General features: G+C 45.2%; 1 protein-coding gene across 1 annotated transcript in view; it reads right to left on the bottom strand.

Moving 5' to 3' along the window:
* PPP1R8 (protein phosphatase 1 regulatory subunit 8) overlaps positions 1-20,860 on the bottom strand; it is a 78,417-nt gene that overhangs the window by 9,926 nt on the left and 47,631 nt on the right. The window contains exons 3-4 of the mRNA XM_069756789.1: positions 11,538-11,691; positions 11,126-11,343 (exon numbers count right to left, since the gene is read on the bottom strand). Of these exons, the coding sequence (XP_069612890.1) occupies positions 11,126-11,343; positions 11,538-11,691 (372 nt within the window). The remainder of the gene's footprint in view (positions 1-11,125; positions 11,344-11,537; positions 11,692-20,860) is intronic.

Here is a 20,860-nt window from a genome sequence, read left to right as displayed (position 1 = left end):
GCTGTACATACGCTTCATCACTATTGTAAAACCTTTCAATGTATCCACTATAGATTTATCTAATGATTTGTGTCATGAAACTTTTTTTTTATTTAGAAACTATAGGTCCTACACTTTCAGACCACAGGCTGAACAGCAACCAAAGAATATATTCAAAGAGAAAACGTACAATATGATCCTTTATCAATAAATATTAAAACATAATTACACAACAGAATGATAAAACAATTACGCAACAAGAGAATAAAAAACGAAATGTAAAACAATATGCGGTATGTATGATGGGAGCCGGATAGGACAAATGAACTGGTATATTACCAAAAAAGGGCAGATAATCTTTAGCTTTACCACAAAAATTATACTGTAACCAAAAAAGATAAGTGGGTCAATTAAAGTGATTATATATTACTTCTTATTGCAAACAATATACAAACAATAATCATTAAAATGAGTATAAATAACAGTGGTAGTGACACCTAAGTGTCACGTCCAATTGGGTTGGTATACAATACAAAAAAGCAATATCATTAGCTTTCCCAGTAGTACCATAAAAAATACCCACAAAAAACCTTCTCAAGTTTTGAAAAATGTTAATAGCGACGTGACCAAGCAAGGAAAGAATTAGTAAAAGAATGGCAGAGATGAAGCTGAGTATGTAGGCTCTAAAAGTGCAAGTGCAGTAAGCAATAATATAAACAGATGAGCGCAGAACCAGTCAGCACAATCAAAAGGTATATATAAGGAGCCACACCCAAGTTACCCAATGCCTATAATAAATCCATTGCTATGAAGCGCAACCTTCGCAACAGAGGCAAACATATAATAGGGTTGAAAGGGAAAGGACAGTTACTCTAAGTAGTTGGGTAGAGTAGTAGTTACTCTAAGTGAAAGCAAACCAACCTGAGACTGGACATGGAAGAAAGAACCCAACGCGCATTTCGCTGTAGTGCTTCTTCATTATTGATTACTGAACAATTAATGATTACTGTTTGTATTATATTGTTTGTAATAAAGTGATTATATATTAATTCTTAATTGCTCTAAGGCCCACTTTTCTTTTTTGGTTACAAATGAACTGGTATATAGTGAAAAATCAATATACCGAATAAATTCTAAGAAAATAAGACATCAATGGCAGAAAGCACATTTGCAAAAGCTGCTGTACATTAATTGCCAAAAAAGTAACAAAATACATCAGTTAGTAAGATAGGTGCATAGTGTAATTACTTGAAGATGTAAATGCCAATATTACCTTAACATAAAAAAGCATGATAAATAGATGAATACAAGACATATGTTGAACTAAATACAGAGCAGACAAACAAATCAATAGAAAAAATACATAAGAGTAAAAGCTATATCAACCGAAGCGACATACCACTTATTGCCAAATATATGATAAAGTATATTAATTAATGCAAAAGGTGCTTAGTGCGATTATTTCAGGATGCAAGTACCAATATTGCCATAATTAAATTATTGGTAATGTTTATATAAGAAATATATAATTGATCTACAAATGGATACAAGGCAAATGTTGGGCTGAATATACTACAGGCAAAGCCTAAGTAAAAAATCAATTAAGAAAGTACATGATGAAAATGAAAAAACATTAAAGTGACACACCACTTCCCTCTCACACGCGTGTTTCGCTATCGCTTCATCAAGCAGTCCTTTATTATATATTTGGCAATCAGTAGTGTGTCAAGTTAGTTGATATAACTTTTACTCTTATGTATTTTTTTTCTATTGATTTGTGCCTCTGCTCTGTCTGCTGTATATTTAGCTCAACATATGTCTTATGTCCATCTATTTATTCATCATGCATTCTTTTGAATATTAAGGCAATATTGGCATTTACATCTTCAAATAATTGCACTATGCACCTATTTTATTAAAGGGGACCTGTCACCAGGTTTTGCCGACACGAGTTACAGCCACTGCCTTTCAGGGCTTATATACAGCATTCTATAATGCTGTATATCTGCCCCCAACCTGACCTGTAAGAGAAGAAAAGTAAGTTATTATACTCACCTGCGGGGTGGTCCAGTCTGCGAGGTGTCGCTCTTTTTGGTCCGGCGCCTCCCATCTTCTTACGATCGCCGTTCTACTTTTTGGTTCATGTGAATGACGCGTCTTGCAGTACTGCAGTGGACAGGTGGCGGGAAAGGTCAGAGGCCCTGCGACTGCGCACTGTCGGACTTTCCTCTGCCCTCAACAGAGCAGATACGTACGCCTGCGCAGGCTGTATGGATGATGCAGGGACGCATCATCCACACGAACCAAAAAGGATGACGGCATCGCAAGAAGATGGTAGGCAGGGGACCAAGTAGTGCAACACCCATCGGACTGGACCGCCCTGCAGGGGAGTATAATAAAAGTTATTTTTCTTCTCTTCCAGGTCGGATTGGGGGCTTATCTACAGCATTATAGAATGTTGTATATCAGCCCTGAAATATGGTGGCCGCATCTCATATCGGCCAAAACTGGTGACAGGTTCCCTTTAACTGATGTATTTTGTGATTTGGCAATTATTGATGTACAGCAGCTTTTGAAAATGTGCGTTTCGCCGTTGAGGTCTTATTTTCTTATAATTTATTTGGCATATTTATTTTTCAATATATACTAGTTCATTTGACATATCCTGCCTCCATCAAACATATATTGTTTTACATTTTGTTTTTTATTCTCTTGCTGTCTAATTGTGTTTTATTATTCTGTTGTGTAATCAGGTTTTAATATTTATTTTTTTAAAGTACCATATTGTACATTTTCTCTTTGAATACATTCTTTTGTTGCTGAAAGTGTAGGATTCTTGTGTTCTTTTGTTGGTGTGCTATATTTATGGTTTTCATTGAAAGGTAAATTATTTCTTATTTATGGTATTTCATTTCCATGTAGGTTTTCGCAGGCTGAACAGATCTGAATTCGAGATTTTCAACTTGACGCTGTTCATGTACTTTTTTCAAGTATGATCCCTTTGAGATCCCAAATAGAATCTTGGTATATATGTAGCTAGGAGCATAGGAGGCACATGATTTTTTTAAATTTATATCATATTTGGGTCGGCATGGGTAAAATATTAACAAAAATATTCTTGTGACACAGGGTGGAAGCCTGTACATTTCTTAAGTTCTGAGTAGAATGGTGATTTTCCGTTTCTCCATCTTTGCTTTGGCCTGAACTATGAGGAGAAAAGTAAAGTGCAGCACAAAAATTCAAATTTTTTCAAAACTTTGAAAATTAATAAAAATTAAAAAAAGTATATAGAATTTTTTTCTTCATATTTTGCATTCTCTAACACTATTAGCAGAGATCAAAATCTCAAAAGACTTAACGATATACAGAGGAAAATTGCATTGGTTCACTTGAAATGGAATGACCCAAAGTCATTGTTGTACTGGAGGTTTTTTTTTTTATTTCAATCAGTATTTTGAATAAACCATTGTTTTAAAAGCCTTTCTAAACTTTAATTAGCTTAGTGTTATTTTTATTCTAATTATTTTATATTAAGTGCCATTTTTAATAGCATCTGATTATCATATCAAAGCGAGTTTGCACGTTTCCTCCGGTTTCCTCAAACACTTCAATGAGATACTGATAGGTAATCTATGGGGACAGTGATGATGTCTGTGAAAGGCTGTGGAAATAAATATACACCTACAAAGTGGCAACGAAAGAGGGATTTTTTTGGTACTTACCGTAAAATCTCTTTCTTGGAGCCTTCATTGGGGGACACAGATAAACGTGGGTGTATGCTGTTGCTGCTGCTGCTGCTGCTAGGAGTCTGACACTATGCAAAAAAAGAAAAAATGATAGCTCCTCCCCGGCAGTATACACCCACCGACAGGCACCAAATGCCTCAGTTGGTGAAATAAGCAGTAGGAGAAGCGACCAGAACTCAGAACATATAAGTACCAACTCAACCAGGGCGCTTAGACCCAAACACGGTACCAGAAAAAACAAGTAGGGAGGGTGCTGTGTCCACCAATCAAGGCTCCAAGAAAGAGATTTTACGGTAAGTACCAAAAAATCCCTCTTTCTTTATCGCTTTATTGGGGGACACAGATAACCGTGGGACCTCCAAAAGCAGTCCCAGAAAAGGGTGGGTAGAAAAGGAGTAAGAGAAAGGGCTCAGGTCGGCCGGTGCGCAAACGCCGCCTGCAGTACCTTCCTACCAAAATCTGCATCAGACGAGGCATGGGTATGAACCCTATAGGACCTCGTAAAAGTGTGCAAGGACGGCCAGGTTGCGGTCTTGCAGACCTGTAAGGCGGAAGCCTGGTGGCGAAAGGCCCAAGAAGCTCCGACAGCTCTGGTGGAGTGGGCCCGCACCCCTGGAGGGGGCCGTTTCTCATGAACTCTGTAGGCTTCCATTATCACTGAACGAATCCAACGAGAGATCGTGGACTTGGACGCCTGAAGACCTTTCTGGCGACCCTCAGAGATGACAAACAGAGAATCGGATTGGCGAAAGGAGACAGTTCTAGAAAGACCCGAATGGCCCTGACCACGTACAGTTTGTGAAGAGACTTCTCCAGGGGATGAATCGGGGAAGGACAGAATGAGGGAAGAACGATGTCCTCATTGATGTGGAAGACGGACACCACCTTGGGAAGGAAAGAAGGGACGGGTCTGAGAACTACCTTGTCCTGATGGAGAATCAGAAACGGAGAACGGCAGGATAAAGCTGCCAACTCGGAGACCCTCCTTATTGATGTAATAGCAATCAGAAAGCCCACCTTCCAGGAAAGGGAAAAGGAAATGTCCTGAAGAGGTTAGAAGGGCGCAGCCCGGAGAGTACCCAGAAAGAGGTTGATATCCCAAGGTTCCAACGGGGCCTGGAAAGGAGGGGCAAGATGCACAACTGCTTGGAGAAAAGTCCTCACCTGAGGGATCGAAGACAGGTCCTTCTGAAAAAGAATGGACAGAGTGGAGACCTGACCCTTCAGGGTACTGAGGGATAGTCGAGACCTGCCTGAAGGAAACCAAGAAAGTCCGGAAGGGAAAAAGACACTGGAAAAACCTGGTGTGTTTCGCACCATTAGAAGAAAGCCTTACAATACCCGTGGTAAATGCGGGAGGAAGCTGGCTTTCTAGCTCTGATCATGGTCTGAATGACCTGGTGGGAAAAGCCGGACTCCCTTAGGACCGCGGCCTCAACGGTCATGTCGTTAAACTCGGAGACTGAGAACTCTGGTGGAAAAGCCGGCCCTGTGAGAGAAGGTGTGGGCGGTCTGGGAGCCCCCAGGGGGTATCCGAGAGCATGTTCACGAGTTCCGCATACCAACGGCGCCTTGGCCAGTCTGGCGCTATCAGGATAACAAGAATCCCCTCTGATTTAATCTTTTTTACGACCCTTGGGATCAAGGGAAGAGGAGGAACCAGGTAAGGGAGCTGAAACTGGGACCACGGAATTACCAGGGCGTCATGGCCGACGGCCGAGGCTCTCGGGATCTGGCTACGAACTGAGCTACCTTGTGGTTCATCCGAGATGCCATGAGGTTGTTGTCCGTTGCCCGACTGAATGCGGACAGGCCCGCCTGTCAGGAGTGACTGCCAGTGTAATAGGGCAAGGAAGACTGCCCTGAATTCCAGAAGGTTGATGGGAAGAAGAGCCTCCTGCGCTGTGTGTTGTCGGAAGACTACTCCCCATCCGAGCGTCGGTGTTGATGACTTGCCACCGAAGGGGGAGGAAGGACCTCCCTATCAGGACTGAGAAGGACAGAGTCCACCAGGTTAGGGACTACCGTACTTGGGGAGGCAGACGAACTGTGGAAGGTCCAGGGAAGTCGTGGACTTGTTCCAGGTGGACAGAAGGAACAGCTGGAGGGGGTGAGTGTGGAACTGGGCAAAAGGCACGGCGGCTTCCATGGAAGCAACCATCTTTCCCAGGACTCCCATACAGAATCGTAGGGAACGGGGGTATGGGTGTTTTAGAGATCGGACTGCCTTGCGGAGAACGGAGAACTTGTCCTCTGGGACAAAGACCAGAGCCAAGTTCGTGTCGAATTCCAAGCCCAGGAATGTCGGACGCTGGGAGGGAATCAGAAAGGACTTGTGTCGGTTGATGATCCAGCCGAGATGGGTCAGGGTGTCCTGAGAGATTTGAAGGCTTTGTCTCGATGAGAATATTCCTGGACCAGCAGATCATCCAGGTAAGGGATAATGAGAATCCCCCTGGAACGAAGAATGTCCATGACCGCCGCCATGACCTTGGTGAAAACCCTGAGGGCAGACGCCAGGCCGAAAGGAAGGGCCGTGAATTGGTAGTGAACGTCCTGGATTGCAAACCGAAGGAATCTTGGCTGCCTCACACAAATAGGGACATGCAGGTACGCATCCTGAATGTCGACCGAGCAGAGAAATTCCCTGGCTCCATGGCGGCGATCACGGACCGTAGGGATTCTATCCTGAAGTGCCAGAGTCGAACGTGACGATTCAGCAATTTCAGGTCCAAAATTGGACGGAGAGAACCGTCCTTCTTCGGGACTACGAAGAGATTCGAGTAGAACCCCGAAAATCGTTTGACGGAACGGGAACGACTAAGCCAGAGGTGACTAGAGAAGATACTGCTTGGAGAAAACCGGGTAATTGGGATGGCTGCTTTGGTGGACGAGAAAGAAAGAAGCAATTCCTGGGAGGGAAGGAAGCTCGATCTTGTAACCAGAGGTAACGGTCTCCCTGACCCAGGCGTCGCTGACCACTGAAAACCAGGCGTCCTTGAAAGAAAGAAGCCTGCCTCCCACCCTGAAAAGACTACCAGGTGGGGGCAACCTGTCACTTAGAACGGAACCTGTTGGAATGGGCTTTTGGCCTCCAGCTGGAGGCTGGCTTGTAAGAGGGTTTCCTTCATTCGCCTAAGGCAGAGGGACACTCCTGCTGTTAAAAGGAATCCGAAACTGCAAATGGGCGAAAAGGCCGAGGGCCTTTTCTGTTGAAAAAACGCTTGGGTCTAGACTGAGGGAGAGAGGTGCTTTTGCCTCCAGTAGCGTCCGAAATTATCGGGTCTAGCTGAGCCCCAAAGAGCCTGGAGCCTTGGAAGGCTATGTTGGTGAGGGACTTCTTGGAAGTGGTATCTGCAGTCCATACCTTTAGCCAAAGGATGCGGCGTATAGCCACGATGTTGCTACTTGCCCTGGCCGAACAAGCTGCTGCATTCAAGGAGGCAGCCAAAACATTTGCCAGTGTAGCCAATCTGGTCTGCCAGTTCGGCTAGCTCGTCTGGAGGAGCCGAAGCAAAAATGTCCCGGCGAAGAATCTTGGCCCAGGCGGAGATGGCAATTGCCACCTAGGTGGAGGCGAAACTGGGGCAGAGGGAAGCGCCAGTTGCCTCAAAGGCTGATTTGGCTAGAGTCTCGATCTGCCTGTCCATCGCGTCTTTAAGAGACGCACCATCCGGTAAAGACAGAACCGTCTTGTAGGAAAGACGAGAAACCGGCAGATCCACCCTGGGGGACTCTGCCCACCTGGCAAGGGGACCGGCACTAAAAGGGTATAGGACGTCTAGGTGTTTCCTGCCCAGAAAGCGCTTTTTGGGATGCTCCCAGTGCTTAGACAGGGTAGACTCAAACTCCTCATGGTTGGGAAAGGAGCGAGAGGGATGTTTTACCCGAATGAAGGAAACAGAAGGATCCTGGGGAGGAACCTCGTCCTGCTTAAGTTTGAGGGCTTGAGAGATAGCCAAGATGAGACTATCAACCATTGCCTGCATACTGGAAGTCTGGTCTGAATCAGAGTCAGACCCAGACTGTGAATCTATATCCCACCCAAGGTCCTCCTCCGAAGAGGGGAATTGGGAAGAGGAGAGCAGCTTGGGCGCTGAGGAGGGACCCGGAGAGCTGGATGAGGAGCCAGACAGTCTTCTTCCTAGAACGGCTGGCTGGTCTGTCTCTGAGGGTCGGTATCAGGTGTGTGCGGATCGCTATGAGAGATGTTCGGAGCACTGGTGGTTGAAGACAGCTGTGGAAGTCGTTCAAGCGCCTGGACTAGAGACTGGGAAACTTTAGTCAGATCAGAGACCGACTGGGACATGGAAACGGCACACTCTGGAGGGGGAGTGCACTCATGCCGGCAGTCAGAGGGCTCCTGTGGGGCAGACATGGTAGGAGGACTGCTGGACTGACAGAGATGACGACTGGCCCGAGGACCACTTTTTCTTACAACGTGCACAGGCGTAATGAATTAAAGTGGGCTTAGAAAGAGAAGCCCCTGCAGAGTTGGACATGTGTAGAGCCTGTTGTGCTATCTGCCAGAGGAGTCTAGTGGATATACTGCAGAGAGGAAGGCTAGCCGAAAAACAAGGGGCAGAGAGAAAAAAAAGAGAACAAGAGAATACCCGTCCAGCAATAGCAGCAACAGAGGTTAGCTGTGTCCCCTGAGCTGACAAAATCCATCCAGGGAGAGTGATGCACGAGATGCTGCGCAGCTTCCAAGATGGAGGAACGCAGGAGACCTCGTGTGAAGAGAGGAGTGGCCTGGCTGTGGAGCCAATGCGATAAGACAGGCAGCAAGGGAGGGGCGTGTCCTTGTCAAGCACAACGTCTGATTAACCCAAGGAGGCTTTGAGAGACTGAGGTATGGCGCACCTGAAAGTCCTGCACTGGGATGAGGGGACGCCTGGAAGCGGCGCTGATGAAGTGGCGCGGGTCCACTGGTGGATGGGCGCGAAATTTGAAATTAAGAGCGCTTCTGCAGTTCCCCTTTACCCGATAGCTGTCCGATCCCATAATCGATGAGGATCGTCCAGGGGCCCAAGGGTGGGAGGGTCGCTGGATACTAAGATCCTTCTTCCCACACCGTCTCCAGACGGTGCAGAAGACGGCATCAACCCCCTAGGGAAGGGGGAGGTCATCGCTGGCAACCACCGTCTTCCTCTCAGCCCTCTCCGAGGACTGGCCACCAGAATCAGCCCTGGAGCACCTGTGAAGGTGGCAGGGTATATTGTCCTGATGGCGGGCCTGAGAGTTGCGATGTGGGTGACACCACATTGCTCGCTCAGCCGCCTATGATGGGAAGGCAGAGTGAAAATAACACCCTGATTCCCAGGAGCTGTATCTGAAATACAAAAGGAAAGAGTTAATAAAACACAACAAACCTGTAAGGAAAAAAGGGATTAGGAGCTATCCTTTTTTCCCATTAGTGTCAGCCTCCTACCAGCAGCAGTATACACCCAATATCCCCCAATGAAGCGATAAAGAAAGGGCCATTTTACACAGTCACAAAAGGGAGGGAAGGCATTAAGTATACAGGAGGTAGAGCAGACAGAATAAATTGACAACTATTTTACAGGTTGCTTGACGTGACCGATTTTTTTTTTATATTAGCACCCTATTCTGGCCAGAATTTTGAAATATGTTTTCATATCTCCAATGAAAATGTTGCATACATTTGTTGATTAATAAAAAGCAGCAATTTTGGCCTTGATCGCATCAACAAGGCAGGACAATACTTCTGTAATGCAGTTTACTTATTCCCATTAACATGACTGACAGGCAGGCCTACTAAGCCTTGCCTTTGGCAGCGCCTAACAGGCATACACGGAAGGCTTAGGAACCTTGAGGCTGCATATAAGATCTTCTGCACCCTGCGATCAGCTGTTTAAATAGAATCTCACCCGCAAAGCCCAAATTAATCTGTTAACATTTACATAGGGAACACAGATCATAAACATAACAGTCATATACATTTCAATGTTATATTAACAGAAAAAAAAATCTACTTTTCTTTATTAAGCAACTGAGGGGGCTTTGATGTACCCTTGACATGGTCCATAGCTTGGGGCACAGTTACATATTACCCAGAGACCCTTATTGTGATTCCCATTTCTGCACAGACACTGGTGGTGCCTGGTGGCACGCATGCACGCACAATGTGGCTGTAGTCATGTCATAACGCCTGGCTTTCTGTCATCAGAAGCACATCACAAGTCTTCAATGTCTAATTGTTTTCTGCAAATCTGCTACACTTTCAGGTGTATCAAGTGGCTGGGGCAAAAAGCCATCAGTGTGTCTGCAGACAGTGTGTGCGCCACTGAGAACCTCCAATGTCGGCACAGAAGCAGGGATTTATTTTAATATACATTAGGATCTGACCAAGCAAGCGGCAATCGCAATAAAGGACTCTGCTTAATATGCAAATCGGAGGGCACAGAGATGCACCAAGGATAGGCCATGTATAGATAGGGTGCACCGAAGACACATCATTTGCTTATTGAATGAAAGCTAATTTTCCCGCAAATTCAAGCTTAAAATGTTTATGCCTGCTATGGTTTTTATAGGAGCGAAGTGTCACATATAAATGTTTAAGCTATTTAATATGCACAGAGAGAGAGAGAGAAAGAGAGAGAGAATGCGAGAGCGAATGCGAGAGAGAAAGAGAGAGAGAGAAAAGGAAAGAAAGAAAAGAAGAAAAGAAGGAAGGAAGGAAAGAAGGAAAGAAGGAAAGAAAGAGAAAGAAAGAAAGAAAGAAAGAAAGAAAGAAAGAAAGAAAGAAAGAAAGAAAGAAAGAAAGAAAGAAAGAAAGAAAGAAAGAAAGAAAGAAAGAAAGAAAGAAAGAAAGAAAGAAAAGAAAGAATATGAGACTACCCAGACTAGAAAAGCCTTCCAGGCATGCTCAGAATCAGAACACAAAAACATAAGTCGCTGGATTCCTGTGCAGAAAAAACGTTCCTCTGAATGTTTTCTCCGCCCCAAGGGATTCAGTGCACGACGGATGAAACAGATGGCCATCCGTCACAATCCGTCGCTAGTATAAGTCTATGAGAAAAAACAGGCTCCTGCAGAAAAATTTTCAGGATCCTGTTTTCTCAAAACTCAACGGATTGTGACGGGAGATGAAAGATGGAAGTGTGTAAAAGGCCTAAGTTCAGAGAGAACTTGGAGAAGTCATATCCGCACACTGAGCAGTTGTGTGCAATTCCATAGCGTGTACTTTGGAAGTCTAAATTGGCCATACTAGAGTTTAGTGTGATTTTCTTTTTTACATTGACCTGAGGTCTGTGTGAAAAACAGCTAATGTGCACTAGCACAGACTAATATCGGGGAGGTGGGCGCACGGTTTTCCACACGGAGAGCAGTCAAACCAATCGTTTTAATGTACCCAGTGTCAGATAAAAACCACTTACATCTAGCTCTGTCTCCTCTTCTGGAAGGCCCAAAAGACCTTTCAGCTCATCATCCTCCCCAGCTTTATCATCTCCCTTCAAAGCTGATGGAAGTGTTTGAGGTTTCTCTCGAAGTGTGTACATTCGTGTTGAAGCACCAAAAGAAACAGTGGAGTCAATGGGGATCTGTTGGGGCTTGTGTGCTTCTAAGCGAATATGGCCAAGGAAAGTACCATGTGCTAGAGAACAAGAAAAAAATAGGAACAGTTATTCAATCCTCAAAGAAATTGCAACACCAAGAAGGAAACGTATGGAAATCACAGGACTGATAGATGTAGACATGTTAAAGAAGACATATAGGCTCAAAATTCAGTTCAACTAAATTAATAGAGACATTGGATTCAGAAGAAAATCTTATTGAGCATATACATACTGCTGTTGAGATCTATGAGAAAGACTCGTTTCAAGTGCTTGTGATAGACTAGGGCTGAATGGACTCTGGAGCAAGACTGATGGTCGATTGTGAAGTCGCACATATCTGGATTTCTCCCAAACAAGTAGTATTTCTTCTCATCAATAATAAGTTTCTGAAGAAAGCGAGAAAGAAGAAAAAAACAACACATTAAAAATCTGACATAGATCTCACTATAATTAGGTCTAGGTACAAAAGCTTTGTCCCAACCAGGAAGAAGTTTAGAGCCACATTAAAAGATTAATCTAGACAAATCACCATGTCCTGACGGGAATCACTTTCTAAATATCTCTACTTGTTACACGGCCTGTGAGTCCACTGATGGCTCAAAAAACATCTCTGAAGCATGCTGCTCAGCGGGCACAAGAAAGGGCCTCCTGCATGTGTGAGCAGAGTAGCTCATAGACTTTCTAATATAGAAAGAATATTTCACAGTCAGGTTAATAGGACTGGCACATAGCAAGTAAGTGCGTCCGGTATTGTGGAGAAAATATTTTGGAGATGCTATTTTGGAGTAGATGAATGAAAACAAACGTAAAATGCCATAACAGCCTGAGTTTATGAGGGATCAAACTTGTCACATTAATATGATCCCCTTTTAGGAGGTAATCTCTAGACTTCATGATGATACGTTGCTTCAGGTCATATCCTGATTTTCTGCAGCAGTTGGTAGAGTCCCACATTAAAAGTTGGTACATAAAATAAGAATGCCCATCAACTGTGGGAATTTATGTAAAAGTGATTGACTGCGTCAATGACAAAACAAGTAGGTGCTTCTGGAGAAAATAGCACAAATTGGGTCTTATCCAAAACACAATTGGTTTAAAACAATCAAATTGCACTCACGAGATGGAGCTAAATATTAAGTTTATAGGAAATATTCGCTGCAGCAGATCCACAGGTCCAGTAATGGCCACCAGATAAATAGAAATTGGGAAGAAAAAAAACGTGGACTTATTCTGGCGCTGCTGAATAACTGAAGATCCGGGTTTATTAAATAAAATGCGGTTTTATTCAATGCGTTTCAAAGAACTGAGACTTCTACATCAGGAAATAACACACACAATTTCTATTTAAATGATAGGATTCTTAAGGCTGCAATCACACAGAGACCTTGGGTTTTTACATTTCTTTTTTTTTGCTCCCCTTCTTCCCAGAGCCATAACACTTTTTTTAAAATTTTTCGGTCAATATGGCAATATGAGTGCTTGTTTTTTGGATGGACAAGTTGTCCAGGTTATTACCAAACATGTCTAGGTTCTCTTTTTATTCAAAGGGGAAAAAATTCTGAATTTGTAAAAAAAAAAAAAAAAAAAGCCATTTTCTGAGACCCATAAGCATCTCTATTTTCCAGGATCTGGGAGTGGGTGAAGGCTTATTATTTTTTGTACGCCGAGCTGGCGTTTGTTGATACCATTTTGGAGTAGATAAGATGTTTTGATCGCCTGTTATTAAATATTATTGCAATATTGCAGCAACCAAAAAAACTTACCGTATATACGCGAGTATAAGCCGACCCGAGTATAAACCGAAACCCCTAATTGTGGCACAAAAAACTGGGAAAACTTAATGACTCGAGTATAAGCCTAGGGTGGGAAATGCAGCAGCTACTGGTAAATTTCAAAAATAAAAATAGGTACCAATAAAAGTAAAATTAATTGAGACATCAGTAGGTTAAGTGTTTTTGAATATCCATATTGAATCAGGAGCCCCATATAATGCTCCATACAGTTCATGATGGCCCCATAAGATGGCAGCTCCGTTTTCTGGGCAGCGCGCACACTAAACACGTCATCGCGCCCTCTGACCTGAACGTCCTAGCCAGAGGACGCGGTAGACAGAGCAAAGCGCAGCAGTGGAATGGGGACAGGTGAATATCGCATGGCTCACCTCCCCGTTATACTCACCCTCCCAATGTGGTCCCTCCTTCTCTGATGGCGCCGGCAGCTTGTTCCTGTGTTCAGCGGTCACTGGTACCGCTCATTAAAGTAATGAATATGTGGCTCCACCCCAATGGGATTGGAGTCATGTCCATATTCATTACTTTGAATGAGCGGTACCACGTGACAGCTGAACACAGGAAGAGCTGCAGGCGCCAGAGAAGCAGGGACATGCAGACACGAGCCGGGAGCAGGTGAGTATGATGGACAGGTGCTGCTCCCCCTCCCCCACCGACCCCGTGACAATGACTTAAGTATAAGCCGAGAGGGGCACTTTCAGCCTAAAAAAATGGGCTGAAAATCTCGGCTTATACTCTAGTATATACGGTAATTCTTGAGTGTTGATTTTTTTCTCTTTAGGCCATTTACAGATCGGGTTCATTATTTTTATAGATTTTTTTCTAAATACGTTGATACAAAATGTGTATTTCTTATTGTTGTGTTTTGAGTGGGGCAAAAAAGGGGGTGATTAACTTTTACAAAATATATTTTAAAAAGACCTTATTTTTCTACTTCGTACTTGCTTCAATTGTCTCCAGACTGATCACCTGATCGCTTGTGCTACACATAGCAGTGCTTCAGCCCTGCTACGTGTAGCAGAATTGATCATCTGCTACGAACGCTGGCCACAGGGCGGCACTCATAGCAGATCAGCAATGACAACCACAGGGGTCTACTTCAGACCCTGCACACTCATGCCAACTCATCGGTGTCCCGCAATAATTTGAAAGGGGGTGCCGATGGGCGGGAATAGTGACGCGCTTTTGGCATGGCCATGTTAAATGCATTTAACATGTTAACAGCCATACGGTAAATTACAATTCCACCCGCGGCTGTTAGGGGCACATGTCAGGTGATGAAATCAGCTGTCATGTGCCAGAAAACATGCAGTCTCAGAGCTGGAGCATGCATGAAATGCAGGGACACAACCTATGACGTATGACTATATACATCATAGATCATGAAGGGGTTAATTGCACAAACTTCCATTTAGTAAACATTACTAGTAAGTTACCACAGCGGTCACTAATGGCCACAAATCTCTTAAGGAAATCTGTCAGCAGCAATTTACCAAGTACAGTACAGAGAATGCCATATTGGCACAGTCATACCTCAGGTGAAGAAATCAGTTTTGTAAATTTTCTTTAATACTTATCTCAAGTTTCCTTTCATTCATATCTTTGTGCGTCAGGGCAGGTCTGTGTGTAGGGTATTCAGCTTTGTTTCGTCCTCACTGCTATGTCTGGTTGTCAATTCTTTATTTAAAATTTTGCACAGGTGCTGTCCAAGCCACAGGTGGCGCTTACCCAGATTAAGGTCTTGGAAGTCTACAGGAAAATGGCGACAGCGTAGAAATGCATAGATTGATCTAATGGTGGGCTTCAGTAAAATGGCTCTGGTGGCATTGAACAATCAGTGGAAGCGCAACCTGTGGCTTGGACTAATGGAAGGCTTCAATAAAATGGCACCATTTGCAATAAGCAAGCTACGCATGCGCAGCCGCCATTTTCCTGAGAACTTCAAAGAGCTCAATATAAGCAAGTGGCGCCCTACAGCTAGACAGCGCAAAATTTTAAATAAAAAAAAAAAATACCCAGACAACGCAGGGGACTGAACAAGGCTGAAGACCCTACAAACAGGCAAGCACAAAGATATAAATACAATGAATCTTCAAACCAAGACTAAAGGAAAATCTGCAAAAACAGACTTCTTCACCTGAGGTATCATGTTAATGAAAACGCCAGCACCAATATGGCCCTGTCTGTACATTACTTAGTAAAATGCTCCTGACAAGTTCTCTTTAAAGGGGTTTTCCACTACTAGGACATCGCCTTCTCAACATGAATCTTTTCCCCCGTTAAAATAAAAACAAATACTCACCTCTGGTGCCGCCTCCGTTCCAGCAATATCGGCACTTGCATTCTCGGGGTTCATTTGAGGTTGTTATATCATTTGAGCCTTGTGCCCAATCAGCGACAGCTTCACTGTTCCCGCCTTAGGACGTGTTCGTAATCAAGGGGTAGCGAGAAAGATGCCACAGCACCCACTTTTGATTTCATGCATGTCCGACGCCAGCATTGATTGGGTGCCAGGCTCATAATTACTCCACAAAAGAGCCCCTGGAAATGAACTGCTGGCCCAGCTGGAATGGTTACGGCATGAGAGGCGAGTAAAGGTATTTTTATTTCATCGGGCCAAACATGGAAAATGAGAAAGGGTTGTCCCAATAGTGGACAACCCCTTTAAACTTTAGGGATATCAATCTGACCAGTTAGTAACCATAAGCAAATATGAATCAATTTCACCTCCTTGGTGAAAATGGGGAGGCAGCAGAGAGGGTCAATAAAAAGGAAGTGATTTTGCAGGTGGTGGTAACAGAAAATTATTTTCACTTTATTCATCTTTCCGTATTCTCCAGTTTTTCATTTATGTATGGTTCTTGTCACTCACTCCAGCTCCTTTACAATAGCATGTGCTCTCACAAGGTTTGCTTCATCTCTCAGCATAGTCTCAAGGGCATGATGCAGCCATCAGGACTTAAAGAACCAGACAGTGCTAAACAAGGAAAATCAAGAGTAGCAGGACTGATATCCACTCCTTGGGTTGAGCAGGAACAGGAGCAGCACTACCAAAGCCTAAAACAATGACCTCCTGAAAGCTGCTAGTCTGCTTGCTCCTGACCAAACTATCAGAAACGGACTCCATGAGTGTGGCATGAAGGCTATGTATCCTGTAGAACCTGAGCTCACAGCACACCATCATTCAGCAAGACAGTAATTCAGAAAATTCCAGAATTGGCACGTCCGCCATTGATACCATATTCTCTTCACTGTTGACATCATGTTCACACAAAGATATGAAAAAGTCTGCAGATGCCGTGGTGATTATCATCTTGACTGCAACATCATTCAGCAAGGCAGAGAGGGTGGTGGGTCAGTGGAAATGAATAACTGGAAGATTGCAAGTCTCCATGTGATAGCTAAGGCCTCTTTCACACTTCCGTCTTTCATTCCCTGTCATAATGCGTTGTTTTGTGTAAAAAACGCATCCTGCGAATTTGCCCGCAGGATGCGTTTTTTCTTAGACTTGTATTAGCGACGTATCGCAACGTATAGCCACACGTTTCGTCCGTCGTGTACTGAATCCTGCAGAATTTGGCGACACGTCTGGAAAAAAGTACAATGAAACGTTTTTTTGTCTGCGTTGGAAAAACGTGCCACAACGGCATACGTCGTTGGCTAGAATGGAAGCCTATGGACGCAGGATCCCTCGTGGCATGACGGATTCCGGGCAGCAGCTGCAGAGTCTTCAGCCCCCTCTGACTCTGCGACATCTCAGGGCAGAGGGTGCGATGACGTCATCACTGCGCCCTCAGCTTCAGACCTGCGGTGGGAACGGGAGAGGTGAGGATTTTGCTTTTTTTTAATTTATGGGGCCCGTAGTAATGTATGGAGGAGCTGGGAGGCATAGTAATGTGTGGAGGAGCTGGGGGGGGGGGGCAAAATACTGTGTGGAGGAGCTGGGGGGGCATAATACTGTGTGGAGGAGCTGGGGGGGGGGCATAATGTGTGGAGGAACTGGGGGGCATAATACTGTGTGGAGGAGCTGGGGGGGCATAATTTCTGTGTGGAGGAGCTGGGGGGCATAATACTGTGTGGAGGAGCAGGGGAGGCATAATACTGTGTGGAGGAGCTGGGGGGCATAATACTGTGTGGAGGAGCTGGGGGCATAATACTGTGTGGAGGTGCTGGGGGGCATAATACTGTGTGGAGGAGCTGGGGGGGCATAATACTGTGTGGAGGTGCTGGGGGGCATAATACTGTGTGGAGGAGCTGGGGGGGGCATAATACTGTGTGGAGGAGCTAGGGTAGCATAATACTGTGTGGAGGAGCTGGGGGGGCATAATACTGTGTGGAGGAGCTGGGGGGGCATAATACTGTGTGGAGGAGCTGGGGAAGCATAATACTGTGTGGAGGAGCTGGGGAGGCATAATACTGTGTGGAGGAGCTGGGGAGGCATAATACTGTGTGGAGGAGCTGGGGGGCATAATACTGTATGGAGGAGCTGGGGGGCATAATACAGTGTGGAGGAGCTGGGGGCATAATACTGTGTGGAGGAGCTGGAGAGGCATAATACTGTGTGGAGGAGCTGTGTTGTGAATTCTGTGGCAGAGGTCACTCCTGTGGTCACAAGTGGTACTTCGGCTGATTCTCTCTGGGAGCTTCCGTTTGTGGAGGAAAGTGGTACTGCAGCTTCTGAGTTTCCTCCCTCAGGTGATCTGGTGAGGTCGTTAGCTGCTTCTCTACTTAACTCCACCTGATGCTTTGATCCATGCTTCCTGTCAATGTTCCAGTGTTGGACTTGTGTTTCTCTGGATCATTCCTGTGGCCTGCTGCTCTGCATAGCTAAGTGCTTCTTTGCTATTTGTTGCTATTTTTTCTGTCCAGCTTGTCTATTTGTTTTGCTGGAAGCTCTGGGACGCAAAGGGTGTACCTCCGTGCCGTTAGTTCGGTACGGAGGGTCTTTTTGCCCCCTTTGCGTGGTTTTCTTTAGGGTTTTGTGTAGACCGCAAAGTTATCTTTCCTATCCTCGTTCTGTCTAGAATATCGGGCCTCACTTTGCTGAACCTATTTCAGCCCTACGTTTGTCTTTTCATCTTACTCACAGTCATTATATGTGGGGGGCTGCCTTTTCCTTTGGGGTATTTCTCTGAGGCAAGGTAGGCTTATTTTTCTATTTTCAGGCTAGTTAGTTTCTCAGGCTGTGCCGAGTTGCATAGGGAGCGTTAGGCGCAATCCACAGCTGCCTCTAGTTGTGTTTGGAGAGGATCAGGAATTGCGGTCTACAGAGTTTCCACGTCTCAGAGCTCCTTCTATTATTTTGGGTTATTGTCAGATCACTGTATGTGCTCTGATCGCTATGTACATTGTGTTACTGAATTGCCTATCATAACAGAGCTGGGGGGGGCATAATACTGTGTGGAGGAGCTGGGGGGGCATAATATTGTGTGGAGGAGCTGAGGGGGGCATAATACTGTGTGGAGGAGCGGAGGGGGGGGCATAATACTGTGTGGAGGAGCGGGGGGGGCATAATACTGTGTGGAGGAGCGGGGGGCATAATACTGTGTGGAGGAGCGGTGGGGCATAAAACTGTTCGGAGGAGCAAGAGGGTCCTATAATACTGTGTGGAGGTGCGGGGGGCCCATGATACTGTTTGGAGGAGCGGGGGCAATAATACTGTATGGAGGAACAGGGGGCATAATACTGTGTGGGGAAGCGGCGGGGCATAATACTGTACGGAGGAGCGGGGGGCATAATACTGTATGGAGGCGCGGGGGGCATAATACTGTATGGGGGAGCGGGGGGCCCATAATACTGTGTGGAGGAGCGGGGTGGCATTATACTATGTGAAGGAGCGGGGGGGGGCATAATACTGTGTGGAGGAGCGGGAGGGCATAATACTGTATGGAGGAGCTGGGGGTGCATATTACTGTATGGAGGAGTGGGGTCCCATAATACTGTATGGAGGAGCAGGGATGCATAATACTGTATGGAGGAGCAGGCGGAGGCATAATACTGTGTGTAGGAACGGGGTCCCATAATACTGTATGGAGGAGCGGGGATGCATAATACTGTGTGGAGTAGCTGAGGGGGCATAATACTTACTGTGTGGAGGAGCACGGGGCCCACAATACTGTATGGAGGAGCAGGTGGGGGCATAATACTGTATGGAGGAGCGGGGTCCCATAATACTGTGTGGACGAGCTGGGGGGGCATAATACTGTGTGGAGGAGCATGGGGCACACAATACTGTATGGAGGAGCAGGCGGGGCATAATACTGTGTGGAGGAACGGGGTCCCATAATACTGTATGAAGGAGCATTATATGAGGCCAATAATACTGTATGGCGGACTATGTGGTTGCCCATAATACTGTGTGGCGGACTATGTGGTTGCTGTAGTGTATGGAGGAGCATTATATGGGGCCAATAATACTGTATGGAGGAGCATTATATGGGGCTAATAATACTACAATACATGTGGAGGACTATGTGGTTGCCTATAATACTGTATGGCGGACTATGTAGTTGCCCATAATACTGTATGGCGCACTGTGTGGTGCCTATATATTGTACTATATCTGTTTTTTTTATCTGTGCATCAGGAATCGTGGCATGTGTTAAAGGGGCCCACTGATACTCTTGCCAGAGGCCCATGAAAACCTGGAGCCGACAACGCACATCAAGATGAATGCTGGCTGCAGCTGTGATAGGGCGCTCTGCTCTGTGACAGGCCATGTGTTGAAGTCACATAGCAGTTTTGTTAAATGACTCCTGCAGCCATTGATAGGCTGGTGGCCTTTCAATGTTACTGCTATGTGACGTCACCGAGCGCCCTGTCACAGCTGCAGTCGGCAGTCATTGTAACGACCACGCCGAATATGAAGCCACAAGAGGATGCCGGGGAGCTTAAGAAGGTGAGAAGAATCCCTCCCTCTGTAGTTGTGCAAGGTAGTGGCCATAGGGACGGACATAGGGGCCCAGGGAGGATACATTAAATAAAGGGGCCCAGGATGAGGACATTATTACTGGAAGGGGCTCATGATAGGGACCTTATTAAGGTGGACATTGGGGTCCAAGATGGAGACATTAAATAAAGGGGCCAAGGATCTGGCACCTTATTAAATAAAGGGGTGACATAACTGTATTGAGGTCAGGATGAGGAACATACATTATTGGCTTATGGTGGCAAGTGGGGACATAATTACTGTAGGGGCCAATCAGGGGACATTATTACTGCTGTAATTTATTTTTGAGCTGTCTTCCATGGGGAGAACAAAAGGGGGTCCTGCTACTGTGCTGGGTGGCACTATGTCTTTTTTTCCCTTCATCTGACATAGTATAGAAGTCGAGGAAAATAGTGAGGAATGTGCTCTGGAAGCGATCAGCTATAGCTAACTTATTTTCTGCAGAGACGAGTCTTTGCTGGAAGAAGTAATGGTGGTCTGCACTGGATGAAGAAAAAAGACTTCAACTACAGATGTCACCGCTGAGTCAGTGTGCTGCTTGTAGACTTACACTATTACCTGTATACTGTGTACAGAGCTCCTTTGTATAATGTCGCTGGTGATCACTGTATTATGTGTACACTGACACTATATACAGAGCTCTTGTGTATAATGTCACTGGTGACCCCTGTATTACCTTTACACTGACACTATATACAGAGCTCCTATGTATGTCACCGGTGATCCCTGTATTACCTCTACACTATACACCATATACAGAGGTCCTGTGTATAATGTCACCGGTGATCCCTGTATTACCTGTACACTATACACCAT

Source organism: Ranitomeya imitator, chromosome 3 (genome assembly GCF_032444005.1).
Source record: "Ranitomeya imitator isolate aRanImi1 chromosome 3, aRanImi1.pri, whole genome shotgun sequence".
NCBI lineage: Eukaryota > Metazoa > Chordata > Amphibia > Anura > Dendrobatidae > Ranitomeya > Ranitomeya imitator.
Note: the sequence above shows the minus strand (reverse complement) of the source record. Positions and strands in the feature narration are given on the sequence as shown.